Source organism: Podarcis muralis, chromosome 7 (assembly GCF_964188315.1).
Source record: "Podarcis muralis chromosome 7, rPodMur119.hap1.1, whole genome shotgun sequence".
NCBI lineage: Eukaryota > Metazoa > Chordata > Lepidosauria > Squamata > Lacertidae > Podarcis > Podarcis muralis.
In genome coordinates this window covers 87,216,903-87,243,298 of record NC_135661.1, presented here as the reverse complement: position 1 = coordinate 87,243,298, position 26,396 = coordinate 87,216,903, and the positions used below count along the sequence as shown (strand labels likewise).

At 53.2% G+C, this 26,396-nt stretch overlaps 1 protein-coding gene across 5 annotated transcripts; it reads left to right on the top strand.

The window, feature by feature from the left end:
* The first annotated feature begins 687 nt into the window (after window positions 1-687).
* DPF1 (double PHD fingers 1) lies at window positions 688-26,371 on the top strand. 5 transcript variants are annotated; one of them, XM_028741990.2, is made up of 12 exons: window positions 688-1,034; window positions 4,374-4,534; window positions 5,685-5,792; window positions 9,080-9,207; window positions 10,932-11,021; window positions 13,443-13,521; window positions 14,735-14,866; window positions 20,607-20,657; window positions 21,525-21,644; window positions 23,633-23,745; window positions 25,203-25,284; window positions 25,391-26,371. In XM_028741990.2, the coding sequence occupies exons 1-12, from the start codon at window positions 1,003-1,005 to the stop codon at window positions 25,459-25,461; spliced, it is 1,167 nt and encodes a 388-aa protein (XP_028597823.1). In that variant the 5' UTR covers window positions 688-1,002; the 3' UTR covers window positions 25,462-26,371. The 5 variants fall into 5 exon arrangements, with proteins under 5 accessions (XP_028597823.1, XP_028597819.1, XP_028597822.1 ...); XM_028741986.2 differs by lacking the exon at window positions 20,607-20,657 and having other exon boundaries at window positions 691-1,034; window positions 5,685-5,777; XM_028741987.2 differs by lacking the exon at window positions 20,607-20,657 and having other exon boundaries at window positions 692-1,034; window positions 21,582-21,644.
* Window positions 26,372-26,396: the final 25 nt, after the last annotated feature.

Sequence of the window (26,396 nt, the reverse complement as noted above, 5' to 3'; positions counted from 1 at the left end):
GGCACGCCCCCCCCCCATCTGTAGGGAAATGGGGCAGTGTGTGATGGGCTCGGGAGGTTCTGTGCCCGCCCCCAAAGCTCCTGCTGCTTCTGTGCCTGGGCTCTGAAATGGGGAGGGGAAATGCACTCTGCACTCGTTTGGGAGCACCCTCGTCTTCAGCACAGCTTCCCCATTAAATGGGTTGGTGGGGCGGGGGGGGGGGCGCTAAGCCTGGGCATGGAATTAAGGCGAGATTCCAGAATCCCCTTCTGACTACACAATCGAGATACCAACACACACACACACACCCAAAAAATAATAACCCGACACAGAAAGGGCTTCCAGTTTGGAGATCAAAGAAAGCCAGGATTTAGGATTCCTTCCATCCTTCCTTCCTACACCCCAATAATTGATGGTGACCCCTGCACCTGCAGATGCTTCTGCAACCGCCTCCCTTGAAAAGCAATCGTACAAAAGTGCGCGCTAACCAGATGCAAACTGCATTTTTATTTATTTATTTATTTCAGCGCGATTTATACGGGGAGCTGCCACCCCTCCTCTCTCATCCCCCCCCCTCTTTTTCTTTTTTTTATCCCGCACCCAACCTCCCTCTCAGCTGTCAAACGCAAGGCCCTCTGGGAGGTGTAGTCCCCTGGTGGCAGCCGCCTGGCACTCTTCCCCCCACCCCCTGCCGCGGCTTGCAAAGGAAGGAGAGAGAAAATAATAATGCAAAACAGAAAAAAGAAAAAAGAATTGGGGCGGAGGAGGAGTGGAAGGTTTCTGTGCAACCCTGGGACTACATTCCCCATGGTGCACCGGGGCTCAAAGGAGCTGGGCTGTGATTGGGCCCCCCCTTCCTGCAGGCTGCTGGAGAATGAATAAAATTGTACAGTATATTCTGATGTGAGAGGTTTAAAAAAAAAAAGCAAAAGAAAGAAAGAAAGAAAAGGAGAAAAAAAATTCCTCTCTGCTCCTCCAACCCGCCAGCCCTGGAAGCCAGAGGCACCTCCACATCTTCCCAAAATGGCTACAGCTGTGCACAAGCCTATCAAATGGTGAGTGGGTGCCCCACATCTGGGGGGTGGCAGGTCCCCCCTCCCCCAGGCATGGGGGGCCGGCGAGCGCAGGGAGGAGAGGGATGGATGCCTCGCCGTCTCCCCTCGGCGCGGATGGCTTTGCAGGGCGCGCGAGGGAGAGCGGCGGACAGCCGAGGGGCTCCGGCGTCGCGGCTCCTGGTCCTTGCGAGGGAGGGAGGGAGGGAGGGCGAAGGGGGGCGGAGTGGGGGTGGGTGAGGGGCTCGGGATGGGAGAGGCCGGCCGGGCTTCCATGGCAGCCGCACGGTGCAGGTGGGGGGGCGGCGGCTGCTGCTGCTGCCAGAGGGGCACGCCGGAGATGGGCGCACCGGGAGAGGGTGCCAGCTTGCGCGCGCCCCTGTACAAAGCGCCCGGCAGTTGTGGTGGTGGTGGTGGTTGGCGGGGTGGGGGGGACGCCTTGGGGAGAGACTCCCCCGGGGGCAGCGCGAGCGCGCGCGCGGATCCTGAGCGTGGGCAGGGTGCCCGCCGGTGTTGTGTCTGGGTGCCCTCCGTGCGTATTTGCGCGTGCAAAAAAGGGGTCTTGCACGACCGGCAGCTGGGCATGCACCGGCTTCCAAGGGAACAGGTGTGCGGAGGTTGGGTTGGGGGGTCACCCCGGCCGCGCCCCCCCCCCCAACCTCTGCGCCCCTTCCCGACTGCCCCTGTTGTCAGAGGGTCTGTGTGCAAAAGGATTACTCTGCGGTGGGTTCCTTCCCAGGACCAAGGGGTCTGGGCATCTGGGGTGGGGTTTATTTTTCTTCCCTCCCTCCGCCCCCCCCCAAAAAAACCCCCAGGATGCAGGAGCTAAAGGCCAGAGCCGCTTGGCCTCCCAGCCCCGGTGTGTGTTTAACAATTGCTAACATTTTAACGTGAAGGTTTGGTTTCCAAAAAAAAAGGGACAGACTTGGGTGCCAAGGCTGGATTATAAAGCCAGTCTGCCCCTCTGAGGCGCTTGTGGGGTGGCAGGAATTGGTCATTGGCGAGGGGAAGGCCCTCTGTGTATGGGCAGAGACACTCTTATCATTACTGTGAGCTGTCCCGAAGCCTTGTCTTTGAAAGCAGGGGGAGTTCTCGCACAAATCCACCCCTTGGGGTACCAACCCGTCTGCCCTTCCTGGACCCCTTGTTTTGCGTTTTATCATAAGGGATCCACGAAGGACATCTAGTCCAACCCCCTGCAATGCAGGAATCTTGGCTGAAGAACCCCTGACCTCAAATGAAGGAGGCTCCACCACATTCCTAGGGAGTCAAATAGCTCTTACCACCAGAAAGTTCTTCCTAACGTTTCATCGGAATCTCCTTTCTTGTAACTTGAATCAATTGGTTCAGGTCCCCTGGTGCAGGGGAAAACAAATTGGCTCCCTATTTCGTGGGACAGCGCTTCAGATATTTGAAGATGCCTGCCCTACCCGCTCTCAGTCTTCTCTTTTCCAGGCTACACATCCCCAACTCCCTCAGCCGCTCCTCATAAGGCTTGACACCTTCCCTGCCTTCATTCTGGAGCCCTGTCTTCACTTTGTGGCAAGTGGTTCCACAGGTGAAACCGTCTCTTCCCTCTCACCTGCCTTGCCCCCCTGCAATACAGAGAGGGATACTCCTCAGTCACCCCACCCCCATACACCCCAGGCCTGCTATTTCCTGATGACTCCATCAAGGCACTTCTTCTGGCGCAGTGCAGAGTTCGCCTATGGAACTCATTCCCACAAGGCAGGGATGGCCACCAAGCTGGATGGCTTTAGAAGAGGATTGGCCAGGATGGCTCTGCTCTGCCTCCAGTAAATGATTCTGCAAACCGCAGGAGGGGAGAGGGATCTTGCGGTCAAATCCTGCTCTGTGGGCTTACTACATGCATCTGATTGGCCACTGCGAGAACAGGATGCTGGAATCAGTGGACCACTGGCTGCATCCTGCAGCCTCTTCCTAAGGGCATATATGAGGCTTAACAGCATGGGCCCCAGGCACACATTTGCATGATGTTTGCATATGTGAAGTTATACATATAGATGCAATTTCCAGCTGACTTTCGGGGGGGGGGACACATGACAAATTCTGGGTAGCAGGGCATCCTCTGTGCAATGGGACGGTGTCAACAGGTTTTCTGAGCCTGGGATGCTGAATGTGGTGGATTGGGCCCTCCTCTGCTCCACCCATAATCTGTGGCTTATGTTCCCTGGAAAACTGAGAGGCCTCTGGACGGATTAAAGGTAAAGGGTCCAGTCGTGGCCGACTCTGGGGTTGTGGCGCTCATCTCGCTTTACTGGCTGAGGGAGCCGGCGTACAGCTTCCGGGTCATGTAGCCAGCATGACTAAGCCGCTTCTGGCAAACCAGAGCAGTGCACGGAAACGCCGTTTACCTTCCCGCCGGAGCGGTACCTATTTATCTACTTGCACTTTGACGTGCTTTCGAACTGCTAGGTTGGCAGGAGCAGGGACCGAGAAACGGGAGCTCACCCCGTCGCGGGAATTCGAACCGCCGGCCTTCTGATCGGCAAGTCCTAGGCTCTGTGGTTTAACCCACAGCGCCACCCACATCCTTTAATCTGGACGGATTAAGATGGCTTTATTGGGGAGAGGGGAGCTGACTCTCTGGCCCTGGGCTTTAATAAAAAAAGTTACTTATGGGGCATTTTATTTTGAAAAAAGAGGGAAATGAGCAGATGATCTAGGGCCCCTTGCAAAAGGCTGGAGTTTCAGATCTCCTGAGCTACCCCCTCCACAACATCCCTAGGCTCCACATGTTCTTTGTTACTGCCCTAGAACCAAAAAGGGATGTGGGTCATGTCCTCTCCATCCGTATCTATGTTTGCAGTTGTTTATTTGGAGAGAGTCTGCTTTGGGATTGAGCATCTCGCTGCAGTGGTGCAGCCAGCCAGGCTCTCTGGGCTTTTCAGTGTTTTGCAACCAGATTCTTGCTGGTTTGCGCTTGGTCTTTCTTGAGGCTTCTTTTGGTAGAGTTCCAGGTCAGAGACCTCTCCAGGTTTTGTTGCTTTGAGTCTTTGACAGCAAACGTGTGAAAGATTCGGGGTTGAGTTTCTGTTGCTTCGTACGTTTGGCCTTCAAGCAGGGCAAGAGAAAAGCGTTCAGGAACGGAGCAGCTGGTTTGGCCCAGAACTTCTTGCTGCAGTTTAATCAGCATGAGCTTTGCAAGAGCTCAGCTGCAGTTTGGGTTAAGAAGCATGAGCTTTGCAAGAGCTCAGCTGCAGCTCAGTTCAGCTTGCCAAGCAGAAAACACTTATGCCTTGTAAGGTGTAAATATGACAACTGTCTGAGTGATCTTGGCTCTTAAGAGAGGTGCAGAAACGTGGGCCTTTCTCCTTACAGTTTAGGCGAAGATTTCTACCGGGAAGCCATTGAGCACTGCCGCAGCTACAATGCCCGGCTATGCGCAGAGCGGAGCATGCGCCTGCCCTTCCTCGACTCGCAGACGGGGGTCGCCCAGAACAACTGCTACATCTGGATGGAGAAGACTCACCGGGGACCAGGTATGGGGTCTAGGGGCTGCGGGTGCTCTCTGAGGAGGGCACCCTGTGCTGGGCGCTGTACATAGAGCGGACCCTTCTCTGGAGGCCTTGGGGGTCCGCATGTGTGTCCGGAGGAGGGTGGGGGGAGAAGGGAGAAGGAATGTGCAGCAGCCACGAAAAAAGCAAATTCCATGCAAGGGATTCTTAGGCAAGCAATTGAATATAAAACTGCAGGTATCGTAATGCCCTTAAACAAATTGATTGTGTGGAGAAATGCATTTGGAATAACCGGATCCAGTTCTGGTCGCCTTGACTCGAAAAGGAGTTGGAAAAGGTTCAGGACAGGCCAAGGGATCAAGGGGGTGGAGTGTTTGGGACTCCAATAAAGGTGGCAACATTTGGGACTTTAGTAGGGATGAAAGTAAACGAGTCGTGCTATGGAATGGAGGACAGAGGAATGTTTTCCTTCCCTCTCTCCATACGCTGGAACTCTTGGACGTTCCAGCAGAGGTGAATGCTGGAAGATTCAGGACGAATAAAATTCTTTCTTCACGCAGGACAAAGTTATCCTGTGGAACTCCCTCCCACAAGATGGCCGCCAACATAGATGGCTTTAAAAGAGGGTTGGAAAACTAATGGAGGAGGAGAGGGCCAGTCAGAGGCAGCCATGCTTCTAAATCCTAGTTACTAGAAACCGCAGGAGGGGAGAGTATTGAGTTCAAATCCTGCTTGCAGGTTTCCCACACGCAGCTGTTCAGCCTGGGCTAGACGGGCCCGTGGCAAGATCCAGTAACCCATTCTCATGTTCTTGAGGAACTGCGTGAAGGGGAAGCAAAACACAGCCAGGAAGCTGAGAGACAGAGAACTTTGACCTCATATGGACTAGAGCCTTGAAGGTGGCATTGGAGGGATGCAGGCTGGGAGACGCAGGCGGCCCCCACTGTCTTGACTCTTCCCTCTCGCAAAGTAGCTGGACAAAAACGAAAATCTAAGTTTTGCCTCAGTGGCGGAAAAATGACGAGGGATTTTTCAAGGGGGAATAAATGGATGGCAGGTAGCCATAGCTGTTCAGCCCAGGCCAAATCCCAATTCTTTCCTCCACCCCACCCCACCCCGCCCTGCAAAGTTTTGTGGGGGGGTATTTTTTGCCGCTAACCTGCCCCTCCTTTAGGGCTGGCTCCGGGCCAGATCTACACTTACCCGGCTCGCTGTTGGCGGAAGAAGCGGAGGCTCAACATCTTAGAGGATCCTCGCCTGCGGCCTTGTGAGTTCAAGATTGGTAAGGAGTGGGTGGGCAAACAGGGTGGGGAGGGGGGTGCCAGGGCAAGTGTAGAGCCCCAAAGTTCCCAAAGGTCATCCAGCCCAACCCCGGCAGGGCAGGAATCGCAGGGGACGGGCTGTGTGTGTGTGTTTTTGTAGTTTGTATTGAAAATTTCAACATGACAAATTATCAAAACATATCATCTTCTTTTCATTCCCCCCATTCTTTCCCCCTCCCCAAAAAGAAACCCTCCCTCGCACTCTCAACCCTAAGACTTCCCTCAGTTCCTCTCTCTGATTTTTCAACACATATTATTCTCTGCATATTATCAAACTGTCAAGATCCTTGAATCGTCTGTCTGTTATGTTAACACCCAATAAGTTTGTGTATGTTTATTCGAAACCTGCCAAGGAGTCCAATTCATTTTGTTGTTTCCTTAAGTACTTTGTAAAGGGTTCCCATCATTCTTTAAAGTCACAGTTGCCCTTGTCCCGTAGTTTGTGCGTCAATTTTGCCAGTTCCGCATAGTCCGTCAATTTTTCTTGCCAGTGTGAGTGTGTGTGTTTGGAGAGGGGGGGTGTCCGGTGCCCCCCCAGGAAAGTAATCTCAGTCTAGTAAGGTTGCAGATCAGAAGCAGGGAAAATACTTAAGATTGTAGCTAAAATACGGGGCCAGAAGGCTCTCATCATTATTTTAGCCTTTTAATAAATAATAATAACAAATTTTTATTTATACCCTGCCCTTCCCAGTTTAAAAACCGGGCTCAGGGTGGTTAACAGCAAATACAAAACATGGATTAAAATGCGACTTAAAAACAGCATAAAACACAACATAAAATGCAGCAGCAATATCAATAAAATTCAAAAATTCAGGGGTCATTTCGGGGGGAAGGGACCCACTCAGTAAACATCAAATGATCACCAGGGCTAACTGGTCAAGTTGGTCCTACTAGATCCAGCAAGGAGACCAGGGAAGGATTTAAATGTGGGGTCCCAGAAAGGGTTTCTTCATAGAAGAGGAAGGGGAAAAGGGAATAGAGAATCAGGCTAATTCAAATTAAAGGCCAGGCGGAATAGCTCTGTCTTCCAGGCCCTGCGGAAGGAGATCAAGTCCTGCAGGGCCCTAGTCTCCTGGGACAGAGCATTCCACCAGGTCGGAGCCATCACTGAAAAGGCCCTGGCCCTGGTGGAGGATAGTGTGGCTTCCTTAGGCCCAGGACCTTTAAGCTATTATTATTCATGGACCTTAGGGTCCGTGTTGAGCAGGGGGACCTGGGGGTCCTCAGCCCCAGAAGGAAGTGCAAGAACAGCCCTAGAGACCCCTTCCCTAGGCTGCACACTCCCTGGCCCCAGTGACTTCCCAGAGGGCTTCAGCCTGGCTGGGATGTGTCCTTCACCTGAGACTTTGGAACTCCCTGCCTCTTGAAATCAGGTGCATTTGCTCTCTTCTCTTTGGTGCCTGATTTATTTATTTTTTATTGTTTAGCCTATCCAGATATCTAGACGTTACCTGGGTTTTATTTCTTTTTAGCTACCCGTCTTCCTGCGTTCTTATTTATGATCTCAGTGTTTCATTTTATACTTTGGCAAACCGTTCAAAGGTTCTCTTGCAAGCAAGCGGCAAATCTAAATATTGTTAAATGAAACGAATAAATGGTGCATTTTGCTTGCCTAGATGGATGCTGGAAATGCAAATTTGGGGGGGGGGGCACAGCAGCCTGCTTGTAGAAAACCTTGACTCTGACTGTACCTGGGAAAAAGCTCCTCCCACTTTTGCCTCTCGCTCCGCCCACCAGGAATACATGCCTCCCTAGAAGATTTCCCAGGGAAAATGCATCCATTGCCTGTTTTGCTCAAATGGGCTCCTCACCCCTGGTGTAGTAGGCAATGGGTCTCCCCTGGTGGATCGGGGCCCACGACTTGGCTGCAGGATGACCTGCAAAGGCCGGCTTGGTCCAAGGCAGCTCCCATCAACGCAGATGTTCCTGCAGCCTCAGGGAGGATTTTTACCGAAAGTCAGTTTGGACCTTTGGTTCCTAAACATTTCTGGGCCTGCTTGGTTCCATGAACTCATCTCCAGTGCCCCCCACCCTAGGGGAAAAAACACACTATTGGGAATAGTGGTTTGCGGGACCTACTAAGGAAGATCACATCACAGTAAGATTCAAAACAGCCACGATTAATTGCACACTTATTCAATTGCACACTTATTAAAAATGCGCTTGCAATCAGGCAAAGCTGGCGAACTTGAGACAGCGATACTCGCTTTTAAAAGTTTGCATTGCAGGGGGTTGGACTAGATGGACTTTGGGGTTCCTTACAACTTTGCAATTATATTTTTTAAATGAAAAATTAACTGTAGAACTTTTAGAAGACACCGGAAGGCAGCCCCGTATAGGGAAGTTTGGAGTGGCTGATGTTTTATAATGTTTTTATATCTGCTGGAAGATGCGCAGAGTGGCCGGGGCAGCTCAGTCGGATAGCCGGAGTACAAATAATAAAACGATGATGGAGAAATTGATTATCTTTTACTCCTCCAGCTCCTGTTTGCCTCCCCCTTGCCTCTAAGCGTCCCTCTAGGTAATAATAGGGATGCAGGTGGTGCTGTGGTCTAAACCACAGAGCCTAGGACTTGCTGATCAGAAGGTCGGCGGTTTGACTCCCCGCAAGGGGGTGAGCTCCCGTTGCTCGGTCCCTGCTCCTGCCAACCTAGCAGTTCAAAAACACACCTGTGCAAGTAGATAAATAGGTACCACTCCGGCGGGAAGGTAAACGGCGTTTCCGTAAGCTGCTCTGGTTCGCCCGAAGCGGCTCAGTCATGCTGGCCACATGACCCGGAAGCTGAACGCCAGCTCCCTCGGCCAATAAAGCGAGATGAGCACCGCAACCCCAGAGTCGTCCACGACTGGACCTAATGGTCAGGGATCCCCTTTTACCCTCTAGGTAATAATAGAATTGTAGGATTGCAGAACGGGAAGGGACCCCCCAAGTCATCTAGTCTAACCCCCTGCAGTGCAGAAATCAGCTCCACCCCAGGGGAGGTCTAGACCCTTCCCCAAGCTGATGGCCTGCAGGAGATCAGGATGGCCGCTGCCCCCCAGCCAGCCCCCAGGTGGCTAGTGGGGGCTGGTGGGAGTTGTAGTTTTCCCCCTGGGGGACGCCCAGGTTGGCCGGAAGCTGGCCTGGAGAATTGTGGGTCGGCATCTGTGTGCCTGTGTGCAGAGGGTCTCTGTGTTGACCAGATTCAGGCAGAAAGGATGAATTGGGGGCTTTTCCTCCTCTGACTTGATTTCTCTCCTCCCCCAGACTGTGAGCCCCCCTTGAAGAAGGAGGGGGGGCTGCCCGAAGGTCCTGTCCTGGAAGCCTTGCTGTGCGCCGAGACGGGAGACAAGAAGCCGGAGATGAAGGAGGAAGAGCTCATCCTGGACTGTCCGGTGAGAGAAGCCAGGACCGCCAGGCTCACCCCTAAGCAGGCCTAGTTCAACTCTGGAACTCCCTGCCACAAGAGGCAGAGGGTGGCTTTAAAAGAGGATCGGGCAAATTCGTGGAGGAGGGGAGGGCCCAGATGGTTAGATGCCACCACAGATGGAGGCAGCGATGCTTCCGAATGTCTGTCGCTGGGAGCCACAGGAGGAGGTGGCGCTCTTGTGTTCGAATCCTGCTTCCAGGATTTCCCATATAAAAGTCATCTGGTTGGCCACTGAGATAACAGGATGCTAGACTAGATGGTCCAGTCGCCAGGATCATATTATGTTGTTGTGGAACCTCCAGCTCCAGAGGCAGTCTACCTGGATCCCTAGGTTCTATGGGGCATTTGCTCCCTGGGAGGACAGGAGGCTGGAGTAGATGGGCCCCCTTTGGCCTGATCTTGAAAGCACTCCTTGGGTGCTCAGGAAGAATCCAGTCAGGGCAGCGATCATTGGGCGGCCTGCTTCCTGGGTCTGTTGTGTTGTTGACTGCAAGAGGGGGGGTCCCTGCCCCTCTCACTTCTCTCTCTTTTTCTTTTATATAAATTTTTATTAGTTTTTTTTTAAACATACCATTTTCAACAGTAATTAAACATATTTTTACATCTTATTCAATTTTTTTGACTTCCATCAGTCCAGCCAGATGGGCGGGGTGTTGTTGTTTGTTGTTTAGTCGTTTAGTCGTGTCCGACTCTTCGTGACCCCCTGGACCAGAGCACGCCAGGCCCTCCTGTCTCCCACTGCCTCCCGCAGTTTGGTCAAACTCATGCTGGTAGCTTCGAGAACACTGTCCCACCATCTTGTCCTCTGTCGTCCCCTTCTCCTTGTGCCCTCCATCTTTCCCAACATCAGGGTCTTTTCCAGGGAGTCTTCTCTTCTCATGAGGTGGCCAAGTCTTGGAGCCTCAGCTTCAGGATCTGTCCTTCCAGTGAGCACTCAGGGCTGGTTTCCTTCAGAATGGACAGGTTTGATCTTCTTGCAGTCCATGGGTCTCTCAAGCGTCTCCTCCAGCACCAGAATTCAAAAGCATCCATTCTTCGGCGATCAGCCTTCTTTATGGTCCAGCTCTCACTTCCATATAGCTCACTTCCACCATAGCTTTAACTATACAGACCTTTGTTGGCAAGGCGATGTCTCTGCTTTTGAAGATGCTGCCTAGGTTTGCCATCACTTTTCTCCCAAGAAGCAGGCGTCTTTTAATTTTGTGGCTTCTGTCACCATCTGCAGTGATCGTGGAGCCCAAGAAAGTAAAATCTCTCACTGCCTCCATTTCTTCCCCTTCTATTTGCCAGGAGGTGATGGGACCAGTGGCCATGATCTTCGTTTTTCGTATAAATTATTATTATTATTATTATTATTATTATTATTATTATTATTATTATTATGAAGAAGAAGAAAAAATTCCAATCTAATCTCTTAGTATACATTTATTATTTTCCCTGTTACATTTAAAACTCATAACCAATATCTCTCTTCTTTATCTACTTTGCAGCACTTCATATATTCCTCCTTACATAACTTCTTGCAGTCCCGCTAGCGTAATTTGTTGGTTACAATTGCTTTTCAAATGGTTCATATACTTCTTCCAATCTTCTGCAAATCTCTGGTCAGCGGTCATTGGGCTTCTGGAGCTGTTGACTGCGAGAGGAGGGGTCCCTGCCCCTCTCACTTCTCTCTCTCACGCTTTGCAGAAGGCGCCGATTGGGGAATTTCTCCACGACTTGGACACGGACGACCTGGAGGACGACGTCCCTCGCCGGAAGAACAAGGCCAAGAGCAAGGTGGGGCAAGGAAAGGGGGCAGGCGGGGGGCAAAGGCTTCTCAACCATCTCAAGTCCCAGCCTGAAGAGCCAGCAGACCCTTCACTGTTATAGCAATGGCGGCTCAATGGAGCCTCCAGAGACAGGGGCAGTCTACCTGCAAGTGCCCAAGGCAGGGCCTCGGCAGCAGGGAAAGGCCAAGGTTTGCTTGGGGGGCTTCTCAGAAGCGACTAGCCAGCCCCTGTCGGGAAAAGGAAGCTGGAGCTTCCGCCCAACCCTGCAAGGCTGGTTTTCTTCGGCTCGGAGCATGGGAGTGGGGCAGTTGGAGGTTTGGGGAGCGGGCAGTCCTCTTCAAGGGGAAGTTTAGCCCTCCAGCCTCCCCACCCCAGTCCTGCTTTACGGCGATGGGGCTCGTTGCCAATTGGATCGTGTGAGACGCAAGTGCCCCTGAGCACATGCAGAGTGCCTCCGCTCCTCTCCTTGGAACAGAGGACAGGGAAGATGGTCCCGGGATCAACCCCTGCCAGCCTTTTCCAGGGCTGAGAAAGGGTCCCTCTCTCAAGCCCCTGGGAGCCTGCAGCTGCCTGTCAGAGTAGACGCCCCATAGCTGGAGGAACCAGAGTCATGGCTCAGCGTAGGGCACTTTGGGTGAGCATCATAGATTCGTAGAGCTGCAAGAGGCCCCATGGGGTCATCTAGTCCAACCCCCTGCAATGCACGTTGGGCCGGGGGGGCCCACTTCGGGGGGGGGCACCTGAGGATTTCCGCCCTCCCCCAAAGACCGGCCTGCAAAGCAGCTGCCAGCTGTGCTGGGACAACAGGTGCAAAACTCCTGCCAGGAGGCACCTCCCTCTCCTTTCTCCTCTTGGCTCCAGAAATTTGGGGCCCCCAGGCACGGTGCATGCTGTGGGGGCCCCTGTGAAAATGAGGGTCCTCTTCTGCTGCCACTGAGCCTCTGGCCCCTATTTTTGTGCAAAGTGCCACCCTAATCTCCCTCCCCCCCATTCCTCCTCCTCTTGCAAAACCATCCAAAATAGGTCAGCCTCCTTTAGGATTGGCTTCTGCTCAAATCACATTCCTTAATCTGCGTTTAAAGCTGCAAGCCACAGAGGCGTGTTTTTGGATTTCGGCAAGACCAGGCTGAATTTTGCCTTTTGTTCTGCCCCCACCCCACCCACCCGGCTTTGTTATTTTGCTTGACTTCTGCATTTCGACCTTAACCGACTTGCAGTTCGGCTCTTGCAAAGCTCAGGCTGCTTATCTCGGCTCACCTGAAGCTTGGGGAATTCGGCGTCTGCTTCAGCAGCTCAGCTCTTGCCGAGTTCCCCCGGTTGGTTGGGATAATTGCTGGGAAAACTTTGCAATGATGAAAACATTGAAGCTGGGTGCTGAACCGGCCGACAGACCCTTCTTAGGTTTCTTATGGAGCCTCCAAGCCCAGGCGCAGTCTATCTGGATTCTGAGGTTCTATGGGATATTTGGCCACTGTGCATAGCTGTCAACTTACAGATTTGAAAACAAGGGACCAGCAGCCTCGAAAATAAGGGATCAGCAGCCAAAATAAGGGATTTTGCTTAGCTTATACAGAAATCCGGCACTGATGGAGCCATGCTGCTTTTGCTGCGACTGACTGGGTTTTGCAGGGGTTGGACTAGATGATCCTAAGGGTCTACAACTCCCACCAAAGAAGAAGGGCAGACAAAACTGATGAACGACGTCGAGATGGCAAAGCTTACAGGCAGAATTAGAAACCAGGAAGAGGACCTCTTTCATAAAGAATGGGGAAATCATTTAGTTGAGAAGCTATTGTAAAGAGTTACATACATTGGTAGGATTGACAGAAAACTTGTAGTACAAATTTGAACTATGGATGGACAAAGGATTTATAAAAATAGAGTTATGAAAGGGATGCAGAGGGGGAAATCACTACATTAAGATGCTGCACTGGCTGGAGGGGATGCTAAGCAGCACGTCGTGGCGGAAGTCTCGCAAGAGAGGGGATGCCTGCCCGCCCGTTGCCACCCATCTCCTCACGACCCACCCCTGAGGGGGAAAAGGGAGAGAAGGAGACGCGGCAGCTCGTGCGCTCTCTCTCTCGCGGCGGAGGACCCTGAGCCGCTGCTTCCCTCCCGAGCCGGGCGAGCATGAAACCCGGGAAATTTAAGGGACACCATCAATAAGGGACAGCAGTGGGACACGGCGCTGGGATAAGGAACTTTCCCGCCAAATAAGGGACGGTTGACAGCTATGCCACTGTGAGAACAGGAGGCTGGACTAGATGGGCCAAACTGGGCCTGAGCCAGCTGGCTAGTTTCAGGTTCTCATGAGCTGAATGCAAGCTCTCCCTCTCCCCGTCTGCCATGCCCATGAGGTCTAGGAGCTTGCTTTTTATTTAAAAACAGACTGTATCAGCACTGAGACCAGCCTGTCTCTCTTCCCCAGGCCTACGGCATCGGGGGTCTGCGGAAGAGGCAGGACGCGGCGCTGCTGGAAGACCGAGACAAGCCTTATGTCTGCGACAGTGAGTGCCCCTTTGATGGGGGTTTGGGGCAAGGGGTGGAGGTGGGTCGCAGTGGGGCCAGGGGAGGGTTCCTGCTGCCGCTTCCTGGCTCAGGAGAAGCGGACCCCAGGGATGTCTCCAAACGCTTAGAGGAGGGGGCAGAGCACAGGGCGCTGAATGGGCAGCTCTGTGGGTCTGGGGGACTTCGGGGTGGAAGCAGAGGGTAGGGAGCTGTGGCCAAGAGCCAGGGATGGTGTGGAAGATGTGAGGAAGCTGTTGGGAGTGCAGAATGCTGCAGCGCGATTGCTGAGCGGAGACAGGTCTTGTCCACATGTAACTCTGATGTTCAGATCGCCAATTTGCTCCTGGGCCGAGTTCCAGGAGTTACTCTTAGTGTATTGGTTGTAAGTTGCTTTGGGCTAACAAATTTAATAAATAGAACTATGAATAAATAAGACCCCTTAAGCACTTGGGACCAATTTGCCTGTGAGATTGAACTGGCCCTGCCGCAAAATCCCCCTTCTGCATTTGGAAAAACTCCATCATTTAGTATGGCGGCACCTACACTGTGGAACTCCCTGCCACTTGATATCAACCAGGCGCCTTCACAGCAATCTTTGCAAACCTGTCTGGATTTTACAGTTTTATCCTTTAGTAAAGCGCTTTGGGGTTTCTTTTTGCAATTGAGTGGTACATGAATTTTATGAAATAAAGAGATAAATAAGTTGTCGTCCAGGAATGCCTAGAGTTGACCCCTTACTGGGAGATGGGAGTGGGGTGGGGTGGGGAGGAGAATTGGGGGCAGGGCTGCACTAGAGGCAGGGGGTGGGGTTGATGGGTGACCCTCTTCCAGGGGGTTAAGGGCAGGGGTTGCCTCTTCCAGGGGATGGGACCCCCCCACCCCTGTTTACCCATTTTGAGAAAGTCCCCTGGGTGCCAGCTCAGTGACAGAGCTCATGTTTTGGATGCAGAGGGTTCTGGGTTCAATTCCTGCTGGCATCTCCAGTTACAGATGAGAGAGAGCCCGAAGTTCTGGAGAGCGGCTGCCAACCAGTGTAGGCAGCACTGAACTAGATGGACCAGTGACATAAGGGAGCTTGCTATGTTCCTGGGCCCTGTGGGTTCTTTTCACCTGCCAGGGATTCTTGAGCATGGCGGGGCAGAGGGTTGGGCTGGATGACCCTCGAGGGTCCCATTCCATCTCCACCATTCTACGCTACTTCTTCTTTTTCAGTCTGTGGGAAGCGCTACAAGAACCGCCCGGGACTCAGCTACCACTACACTCACACGCACCTGGCAGAGGAGGAGGGCGAAGAGGGGCCCGAACGCCACACCCTCCCCTTCCATCGCAAGAACAACCACAAACGTGAGTGACCCTCCCTGGCCACCTCTCCTTTGGCTGCAGGAAACACTTCCCCCCCCACCAACCGAAAGAGGGATCAGGGTTCGAGTCCCCACTCATTGGCCATGAAACTCCCCGGGTGACTAGAGCCTAACCTACCTCACTGGGTTGTTGCTGCTGCAGAGATTAAATGAGAACTAGGACTTGGGAAAGACCTGGGTTCGAGTCTCCATTCATTGGCCACAAAGCTCCCTGGGTGACCTTGGGCTAGTCACAGTCCCGCTCAGCCTAACCTACTTTGCAGGGTTGTTGTGAAGATGAAACGGGGAGGAGAATGACCTTGGAGGGGAAAGTGGCATATAAATGCAATTTTCCTTGGGGGAGAAAGTGGCATATAAATGCAAAGAAGGAGCGAATGAGTGCGTAGTTTGCAGGCCTCCAGCATACCCAGCTAAGGAAAGGGCTTTGGTCTGAAACCAGGAAAGCTGCTGCAAGGACTACATCTCCCATCAGTCTCCACTGCAGTGGCTGGGGAGGATGGGAATTGTGGTCCACAGCATCCCAAGGGCACCAGGTGGGCAGTGGCTGCTGAGAATGCCCAGCCAGATGAGCCAAAACGCATGAGTCTGTCTGAGAAGTGAGTGAAGAGCCACTGCTGCCTCTAAAATAGTTCCCAAAGGGGAATGTTTTATCCCTATGGGATGTGCCTTGGAGGACGTGTGGTTTTGATGCCAGCCTTGGGGGCAGTGGCTGTTCCTGAGGCTGTTTCCTGGGTGGGAGGCCTTTGCTCCCCTTGCTGGCGTGACCCAAAGGCCTCTTCCTCTCAGCCTGTGCTGCTCAGGGGTGTCCCAGTTCGATGTCAAACCCCCCGGGCCCAGGAAAGGTCTGGCGTTGCCAGCTGGTCTGAATCAGCAGCAGAAGCCCGAAGCTAAGTGGGTACCTACTGGCAGCTTCCGATCTTTCTTCCATGCCAGAGACCCTTAGGAAAAGGAGATGAAAACAAAGCAGCCCATTTCACAACGCTCTGGCGTGAACACGTTTGGGGTGTCCTGTGTATGGTCCTGGTTAAGGTAAAGGTAAAGGGACGCCTGACCATTAGGTCCAGTCGTGGCCGACTCTGGGGTTGTGGCACTCATCTCACTTTACTGGCCGAGGGAGCAGGCGTGCAGCTTCCGGGTCATGTGGCCAGCATGACTAAGCTGCTTCTGGCAAACCAGAGCAGCGCACGGAAACGCCGTTTACCTTCCCGCCAGAGCGGTACCTATTTATCTACTTGCACTTTGACGTGCTTTCAAACTGCTAGGTTGGCAGGAACAGGGACTGAGCAACGGGAGCTCACCCAGTCGTGGGGATTTGAACCGCCGACCTTCTGATCGGCAAGTCCTAGGCTCTGTGGTTTAACCCACAGCGCCACCCATGTCCTGGTTGCTTCGCCTCAAAAGCAGAGCCGGGAAAGATTTGGGAAAGGGCAGCTAAAAGAGGGAAAGTGTGCCACATTTTGTGCTTTTCTGGTTTCAGAAAACTGTGAGTTGTTTATTATTTTTATTATGAGTTTTAAAACATTATGCACGTCCTGGAGACAGCGGGTAGTTCTCTTATAGTCCTCTCTCATAACACTTCTGGGCATGCAAGGAAGTGGAACGTGGGAAGGTTCGCGACAGACTTCTTTCAAATCAGAACCAGTGAAGGCGGTGAAGGTCCTGTGTGAGTGTCTGGAGGTGGTTGGAGGATGGATGGCAGCTAACAGATTGAGGTTGAATCCTGACAAGACAGAAGTACTGTTCTTGGGGGGCAGGGGGCGGGCGGGTGTGGAGGACTCCCTGGTCCTGAATGGGGTAACTGTGCCCCTGAAGGACCAGGTGTGCAGCCTGGGAGTCATTTTGGACTCACAGCTATCCATGGAGGAGCAGGTCAATTCTGTGTCCAGGGCAGCTGTCTACCAGCTCCATCTGGTACGCAGGATGAGACCCTCCCTGCCTGCGGACTGTCTCGCCAGAGTGGTGCATGCTCTGGTTATCTCCTGCTTGGACTACTGCAATGTGCTCTATGTGGGGCTACCTTTGAAGGTGACCCAGAAACTGCAATTAATCCAGAATGTGGCATCTAGACTGGTGACTGGGAGCGGCCGCCAAAACCACATAACACTGGTCCTGAAAGACCTACATTGGCTCCCAGTACGTTTCCAAAAATAATTCAAAAGTGTTAAAGCCCTAATGGCTGCTGGCCAGTATACCTGAAGGAGCGTCTCCACCCCCCATCGTTCTGCCCGGACACTGAGGTCCAGCGCCGAGGGCCTTCTGGCGGTTCCCTCCCTGTGAGAAGCCAAGTTACAGGGAACCAGGCAGAGGGCCTTCTCGGTGGTGGCACCTGCCCTGTGGAACACCCTCCCATCAGATGTCAAAGAGAACAACAACTACCAGACTTTTAGAAGACATCTGAAGGCAGCCCTGTTTAGGGAAGCTTTTAATGTTTAATAGGTTATTGTATTTTAATATTCTGTTGGAAGCCGCCCAGAGTGGCTGGTGAAACCCAGCCAGATGGGTGGGGTATAAATAATAAGTTGTTATTATTGGTATTCATGCAGCACAGAGTGAAGCGGCAGAACTCCCTCCCACTGGAGGCAGGAATGACCACCAACTTCTGCCCTCCACAGTCGGAGGCAGCAATGTTCCCGGATGCCAGTTTCTGGAAACCCCAGGAGGGGAGAGTTGCACTTGTGCTCGGATCCTGTTTCGGGGTTTCCCATCATGGGCACCTGTTTGTCCACTGTGAGAACAGGATCCCAGACTGGCTGAGCCTTTGCAAGGCTCTTCTGACATTCCAAACAGAGCCGCATCCCAATTGGCAACAGTCTTTTAGAAACACAACCGGCCACCTCAGCTCCTTGGCTCCCTGCTTCTTCCAGAAGCTCCACTTCTGCCAGGCTGTTGCACGTTAAGATTTTACATACGTTTGGTTGAATTAGCATATGCAAAGTGCAATTACTGGGTGTCTTCACACGCACTTGAGATGGTGGCTGCACTGTTCCTTTCCCTTCCTCCCCCCACTGAGCGAGGGTCTTCATTTTTAACACCCCCACCCACCTGCCGATGAGGTTGCCACGGCAACCTGGTGGGTGGAGTTGGCAGGTATAATATTTCCCCCGTTTGGTCTGATTTATCATTTCAATTAAGTTGGAGACGCTTGGAGGAGCCTTGCCGTTGGTGGGGGTTGGTTGTGAGGAGGGGGCCTGGGGTGGGGGTGGGGGAGACAGCCCTGAGGGAGGGAGCAGCTGATCTGCAAACAGGGGAGAGGCAGCGGAGGTCGGGCCTGGTGCTGGTGCTGGTGGACTGAATTCATATCCTGGAGCCAGCTCCAGGGGGCTGTGGGTGTTTGTTGTTGTTGTTTAGTCGTTTAGTCGTGTCCAACTCTGAACCCATGGACCAGAGCACGCCAGGCCCTCCTGTCTTCCACTGCCTCCCGCAGTTTGGTCAAACTCATGCTGGTACCTTCGAGAACACTGTCCGACCATCTTGTCCTCTGTCGTCCCCTTCTCCTTGTGCCCTCCATCTTCCCCAACATCAGGGTCTTTTCCAGGGAGTCTTCTCTTCGCATGAGGTGGCCAAAATCTTGGAGCCTCAGCTTTAGGATCTGTCCTTCCAGTGAGCACTCAGGGCTGATTTCCTTAAGGTTGGATAGATTTGATCTTCTTGCAGTCCATGGGACTCTCAAGAGTCTCCTCCAGTACCAGAATTGAAAAGCATCCATTCTTCGGTGATCAGCCTTCTTTATGGTCCAGCTCTCACTTCCATACATCACTACTGGGGAAACCAGAGCTTTAACTATATGGACCTTTGTTGACAAGGTGATGTCTCTGCTTTGTAAGATGCTGTCTAGGCCTGTCATTGCCCTTCTCCCAAGAAGCAGGCGTCTTTTAATTTCATGGCTGCTTTCACCATCTGCAGTGATCGTGGAGCCCAAGAAATATATATAATTATGGGTGTTTTGCCACCCATAATAATAGATTTGTGGGGACTGCCCCCCCCCAAGTCAATGAGCAAAGCTGAAGCCCTTCCTTGCGGGCACCCACAATCTTCAGCATGAGAGGGCACCTATTCCAGGGTGGGTGTCTTTGTGCGAATGCACACAGAGGTCCGGCTTCCAAAGGCTCAATTTTTGTGAAGGCAGAAGAAGGCCTCTTGATTCCGAAAAGTCTCATGTGTGTGTTTGTGTGTGAGAGAGCAAAAACCCTTCCTTGGAGGTCAGAAATGAAAAACAAGTGGCACGGATGTTTATAGACGCAGAGAAGGCCTTTGACAATGTTTCGTGGACTTTTTATGAAGAAGACAATAGAAATGATGAACTTTGGGGAGGTATTTGGCAGAGGTATTGAGGCAATCTGTTCAGGACAACAGGCCGTGCTGATTGTGAGCAATGTAATAACTGAAAAGTGTAAAATAATGAAGGGACAACAGAAGGATGTCCCTTGAAACCGTTATTATTTATTTTGCCCACCCGTCAGTAGTCTTTCAGCTGCGATCCCTGCATTTCAGGGGGTTGGTGTGGATGACCCTTGGGGGCATCTTCCAACTGTACAATTCTATGATGCTATGAAAATTCTGTGCAACTTTCTGAATATCTAATTCTCTGTGTGTTTGTGGTGTTGTGTTGTGTTGTTGTGTGTGAGAATCTTTGTCCCATCGGCTGAGTCCCATCTCTGTGAATCATGAGATTGAAGCAGTGTGCTCTGTGTGTTGTGTGTTATACATGTGATGGAAGGGAAGTTTGTTTTCGGGGGACGGGGCGGGCAGGCGCATTAACACCCCCCCAGCAACGATCTAGGAATCTGCTGTCTATTAGGCCATTTAAAATTGCTGTGTATGAGAGAGCACTGAGGCAGGGGGGGGAGCGTGGGGGGTGCATTGCTAAGGGAGATTGAATAGATGTGATTTTTTCCCCTTCTCCCCTTTTTTTGAGGAGGGGGGAACATCATGGGGGGGGGCATGAACTGCACAAGGAAACGGGGTGTGGTTGGCGGAAGTCTAGCTTTCAAAGCTTGGGGTGGAGGCAGAGAGAGAGAGAGAGAGAGAGAGAGAGAGAGAGAGAGAGAGGAGAGTTCTCTCCTGCCCCCCCAACTAACATGCGTCCCATCCTTTTTTTCTAGACAGTTGCCATGGCGACCACCAGTGCATACTGATGTAGTTGGATCTGCACAAAGAGCAGGAGATTGGGGGAAGGGACTTGGTTAGCACCACAATCTCTGGAGAAGGAGGGCCAGGACGCCTGGGTCCCCCTCCCCACCTCGGATGGGTTGGAGGGTGGGCAAGAAAATTTGCCCCATTCTGACAACCCAGAGGGCTGTGCCTGCTTCTCTCTGGGCTGCCCCCTCTGGGAACTTGGAGGCTCAATCCTAGAACTGGATTTTGTCTCTTTCTTAGCTGCCAGCGCCTCTTTTGCTCTTGTCCCACCCCCTTGCGCACCCCCACCCCCCAATTAAAGTGCCAAAGACTCACTTCCGTGCCCCTCCACCCCACAAACCCCTCCATCCTTTCACAAAGCTCCCCCTCCCTCTTTTTTACATATTCATTTCTTTGCTTGTCGATTCCAAAGATGCAGATATATATATTTATTTATTATTTAAAAAACCATTCCTTTCATGGAAACCCGACTGGCTTCTTCTCACGCGGCTGATTTTGATGTGCTCCATTTTTATTTATCCCCCCCCCCTCCTGCTTATTTCCATTTATATATATATATATCTTTTTGCATGTCTGGCTTCCTCCAGAGTTTTACAAAGAGCTGAACTGGGCCCCTGAGAACCAGCGCAGGCACACAGGTAAAACCATCCCTGTGAGGCGGGGAGGCAGGAGGTGTGCCTGGTTCTCCCCCCCTGCCCGCCGTCTCCTGAGGGGGGGGCGCAGCTGAGGCGTCCAGGTTCCAGTCCTGGGGGGCCACCCTTTTTTTGCCTCGGTTTCCCCTTCCTTACCCTGCCGGCCGCTTCTCCAGAGTTGTGGTGATCCACCTGGGGGGGGGGGGCTCTTGTTTGAGAGAGGGCCCCCCCCTGAACCAAAATCCAAACGCTCCCTCCTTCTGCAACCAGGAGAGATGAAATTTCTCTATCTGGGGGGTTGGGGTCACTCCCTGCTCTGCTGATTTCACCCCCCTCCTGCGAGGCATTTCAAATGAATTTGGGCCAAAGATGGGCTGCAGGGCAAGGGGGAAGGAGGCCTTGGGGAAGGAGGCCTTGTGGACTAGAAACTTAGGGCACAGATGACGAAAATGCATGGGCTATATTTGTGATGGATGCATGTGTTCATGGGCTGCCGAGCCCCCTCGCGGCAGGATTGCTGCCCCTGCATGAGGTGCTGATGGCGCACTGGGGCGTTTGTCATGTGTGGAAGGAAGCGCCAGCCCCCTTCCCCAGCTGCATGTGGACCAGGGGCCAGCAAAAGTCCTGCAGCGCAGCGGGTTGGGCTAGATGACCCTGGGAACCCTTCCCAGCTGTCCTATTCTGTGATGCTGCGAAAACTCTCCATGCACTGGGAGGAGGCGGGGAATGTGTGGCCAGGCAGGCAGGCAGGAGTGGGACTCCCCCCCTCCTGCCTGGGGGTGGCTAGGGGAGGGAGGGGGGATTCTGGGGTGCACAGGGAGGCCTGTGTGGCTCCCCCCTTGATTTCGGCCTCTCCTTGCTGTTGTCTTACAGCTAAGAAAGCACCGGACGGCACAGTCATACCAAACGGTTATTGTGATTTCTGTCTAGGCGGCTCCAAGAAGACCGGCTGCCCCGAGGATCTCATCTCCTGCGCGGATTGTGGCCGTTCAGGTGAGGCCGGGGCTGGCGGGGCGAAGTAGGGGGAAGGGCTTGGCTTACACGGGGCAGAGCGGAGGGGGAACCTGCCTCCAGGGTATAAACATGGAGCAGCATCAGAGAATCTCTGAGTTGGAAGGGGCACTCAAGGGCCATCTAGTCCAGCCCACCGCAATGCAGGAATCGCAGCTAAAGAATCCCTGATGCTCTAACCTCTGCTCTGAAACCTCCCAAGAAGAATGGTCCACCAGGACGCAGAGCGTTTCTCAAACCGCAGGTCTCAGGTGCACAGCAGCAGGAGGCAGAAGATCTCTGAGCACGTGCAGAGTGCCATAGTGGGTGGCTGTGTTCTTTGAGGTGTGTAGCTTTGCTAGAGACAAGCATTTCACAGCCAACACAGCTGCGCCACAATGGGCTTTTGTCAGCTTCGAAAGAAACGACCCAGTTCTGGTGATCTGTGCTTAGCCAAAGTGGACTGGCTACTGCTGTGTTTTATACATTGGGCTTCCCTTGAAGAGGTGTCTGGAAAGTTTTGAGTGGTGGAGCGGAGGGCAGCGAGGTTAACTGGGACGTGCTGTCAGCAAGCATCTCCCTCCAGCCTTCAGGAGCCATTGCTTGACACACACACCCCTTCATTACCACGTGATAATTTGGAGGGGTAAAACCACGGCCGGTCTGGAGCCTCTGGAATGGGCCAAAGGAGGCCCATTCAGTCCAGCCTCTTGTTCTCCCAGTGGCCAACGAGGTGCCCCTTATGGGAAATCTGCAAGCAGGACCTGGTCCTTCATGAAGGAGCCTAGTCCTCTTTTAGAGCCCTCCGACCTGTGGCAGGGAGTTCCATAGTTGAATTCTGAAGAAAGGCTTTCTTTTACAGTCATACCTCATGTGACGTTTGCTTCATGTTACGTTCATTCAGGTTACGACCCGGAAGTACCAGAAAGGGTTACTTCCGGGTTTTACCGCTCGCGCATGCGCAGAAGCACAAAAGGACATCATGCGCATGCGCAGAAGTGGCGAATTGCAACCTGCGTGTGCGCAGATGCGCTGCTGCGGGTTGCATTCTTTTCATGTTGCGAACGGGCCTCCGGAACGGATCCCATTCGCAACCAGAGGTACCACTGTACAGTCACACCTCGGGTTGAAGTTGCTTCAGGTTGCGCGTTTTCGGGTTGCGCTCCACGGCGACCCGGAAGTAACGGAATGCGTTACTTCCGGGGTTCGCCGCTCGTGCATGCGCAGACGCTCAAAATTACGTCACGCGCATGCGCAGAAGCGGCGAATCGCAACCCGCACACATGCAGACGTGGGTTGCATTCGCTTCAGGATGCGAACAGGGCGCCGGAACGGATCCCGTTCGCAACCGGAGGTACTACTGTATCTGAATCATGCAGAAAAACTCTCTTATCCAAGTCATGCCTGATTTTATCCGCTTCCACCATGTCGCCTCATACTTTCCTCTCAACTAAAAAGCCCAAGATGTTGCAGTTTTCCTCCTGGAGGAGTTGCTCCCTCCCTTTTCTGAACCTTTCGCACCTCTGCAATATCCTTCTTGAGTGCGACCAGAACCACACACTTTCGGACAATAGGCGTCTGACCCCGGAGTGGACTCCCTCCGAAGACTCTCCTTCACGGGATGTTTTGAAGCAGAGGTTTCGTGTCAGGGATGCTTGGAAGTCTTAAAGAGCTTTTCCTGGAATGGACAGCTGGCCCATTCATTCATTCATTCATTCCATTTATATTCTACCTTTACCCCCAGAAGCTCCTCCCTCTCCTCAAATACTCATTTGACCCCCACAACTATCCCCCTGCAAGGGAGGTGAGGCTGAGAGGGTCAGTGACCAGCGCGAAGTCACCCCCAGTGAGCCTCACTCAGAGCCGAGTGGCGAGATTTGAACCCAGGTCTCTCCCACGTCCTAGTCTGACGCTCTAACTGCTGCACCCGCTGGCTGGCTGCTGCTGTGTGGACTCATGCGCTGCTCTGTGTCTCCCTCTCTCGTGCGCAGGGCACCCATCCTGCCTGCAGTTCACCGTCAACATGACAGCTGCCGTGCGGACTTACCGGTGGCAGTGCATCGAGTGCAAGAGCTGCAGTCTTTGCGGCACCTCCGAGAACGACGTACGTACGTGAGCCACCGGCCGGGCCTGGATCTGACCGCCTCCCCCCACCCCACCCTTCCAGGAGCTCAGGAAATGCCGGGACCCCCCTCCCCATCATCTCCCCAGCCTCTGCCTTCCCATCCTTAGAATGCCTTATTGCTCTATCTATTCTTGGGACTGATCACCTGCCCTTAAGGAGAGGCTGCAGGATCAGGCCAGGGGCTCCTCTAAGCCAGCACATCCAGGTGACCCTTATGGGAAGCCCGCAAGGAAGCTTTGGGTGCAAGAGCACCTCTCCCCTCCTACTGTTTCCCCAACTGGGATGCAGCAGTACTGCTTGCCTCATGTGGCAGAGAGTTCTGCAGTCTTAACTCTTCACTGTACAAAGGACTTTTTATTTCCTCTGTCCTGAATCTTTTCTCTTGTTCCTTTGGGGAAGAAGTACAGTTCAGGGGATGAAGACTCCCTTTGTCTGCAGAAGCCTCCCTCCCACCCCCCACCCCCAATGAAATCATGGAATTGTAGTTAGAAGGGACCACGCGGGTCATCTAGCCCAACCCCCTGCAAGGCAATAATCTTTTGCCCAAGGTGGGGCTTGAACCCGCAACCCTGAAGATGAAGAATCTGACCCTCTACTAGCTGAGCTCTCCCAGGAGATTTGTGTTTGCGCAAGACCTGTTTCTGCCTGAAATGAGCCCTCGTGGACGCCAGGCTTCCCTGTAGGCAAAAGAGGAGCTCCTGCTCTGTCCACCGTACATCCTCATCTTTCTGCCTGGACACTGAGGTCCAGTGCCGAGGGCCTTCTGGCGGTTCCCTCACTGTGAGAAGCCAAGTTACAGGGAACCAGGCAGAGGGCCTTCTCTGTGGTGGCACCCGCCCTGTGGAATGCCCTCCCACCAGATGTCAAAGAGAACAACAACTACCAAACCTTTAGAAGACATCTGAAGGCAGCCCTGTTTAGGGAAGCTTTTAGTGTTTAATAGGTTATTGTATTTTAATATTCCGTTGAAAGCATATAAATAATAATAATAATAATAATTATTATTATTATTATTACAATTACACCCTTGCAGAGGGACGCAGGTGGCGCTGTGGGTTAAACCACAGAGCCTAGGACTTGCCGATCAGAAGGTCGGCGGTTCGAATCCCCACGACAGGGTGAGCTCCCATTGCTCGGTCCCTGCTCCTGCCAACCTAGCAGTTCGAAAGTACCTCAAAGTGCAAGTAGATAAATAGGTACCGCTCCGGCGGGAAGGTAAACGGCGTTTCCGTGCGCTGCTCTGGTTCGCCAGAAGCGGCTTAGTCATGCTGGCCACATAACCCGGAAGCTGTACGCCGGCTCCCTCGGCCAATAAAGCGAAATGAGCGCCTCCACCCCAGAGTCGTCCACGACTGGACCTAATAGTCAGGGGTCCCTTTACCTTTACCCCCTTGCAGAGCAGCGATTCCACACCCTTCTCTCTCCCTCTGCTGCAGGACCAGCTGCTGTTCTGCGACGACTGTGACCGGGGCTACCACATGTATTGCCTGAGCCCACCCATGGCTGAGCCCCCCGAAGGTGAGGAGGGACCCCACCCTGGGCAAGGCGGCTTGGCGGGGAGGGGCAGGGGGGAAACGCGCCCCCATCTGATGCTTCTCTGCCTTTCTCCACTCCCCGTTTCCAGGAACCTGGAGCTGCCATCTGTGCCTGCGGCAGCTGAAGGAGAAGGCGTCTGCCTACATCACCCTGACCTAGGCTGGGGGCCCGTCGGCCCCCCCTCTTCCCATCCTCGCCCCCCCTTCTCCGTGCCCTTAGCCGTGATGGTGCTGAGCCCTGCCAGGCCTTCGGGCACTTTGTTGCCCCCTCGCCTGCCACAAGAACCTCTTCTCCTCCATCCCCATCTCTCTGCGCCCCCCCCCCACCAGATGCAGCAACGGGGGGGGGGGGGCAAACCCTGCCTGCGTCTCCTGCTGGCTGTCACCAAAACTCAAGACTCAAAAGCCATAAAAACCAGGAGTAGGCAGCTGCCAGCACAGCAGCCGCTCCTGGCCCTGTGCCCCCCCTCTAGATGCATGTGAAAGTGGGCAGGTCCTGCCACCCCCCCCCGCAAGACAAGCCCCTGGGAAGATGCAGCCGCCCCTCCCTCACTTGGGCTGCGACCCAGTTCTCTGCTCCCGTCTCTTTCGGACCTGGCACAACCTCCGAAAAGCAGCCGGATGAAGGAGGAATTAAGCTTCTCAAAGGCCAGTGGAGTGGGGGGGGGGCTGGATGAAGAGCAATGGATTTTTGGGGGGGGGACGGGGGTGACTGGCTGCAGCAATGGGTGGAAAGAGGGTCACAGCTGGAGCTGGTAGGGCAAGGGGAGGGGGTCGGAAGGGGTGGGTGGGTGATGCTCAGCTGTCACAAGGCAGGATTTTTTTCAGTGTTGCTGGATTTTACAGTTGGGGGGGAATGAAAACTTGAAGGGAAAAAATACACCCCCCGGAAAAGGGGGTTAGGGTGGGGAAACTACAGACCCCCCCAAAAAAATAAAAAAAATGTGTCGGGGGCTAGCAGGGGCTGTTCCCACTAAGCCCCCCCCCCTTGTGTACATGGTGTTGTTCTGTTGCCTGCATCTGCTAATGTGCTTGGATTGTTCTGTGCATTAAATGTGGTCTGAATTACAGCTCCTGCAGCCGCTGCTCCTTCTT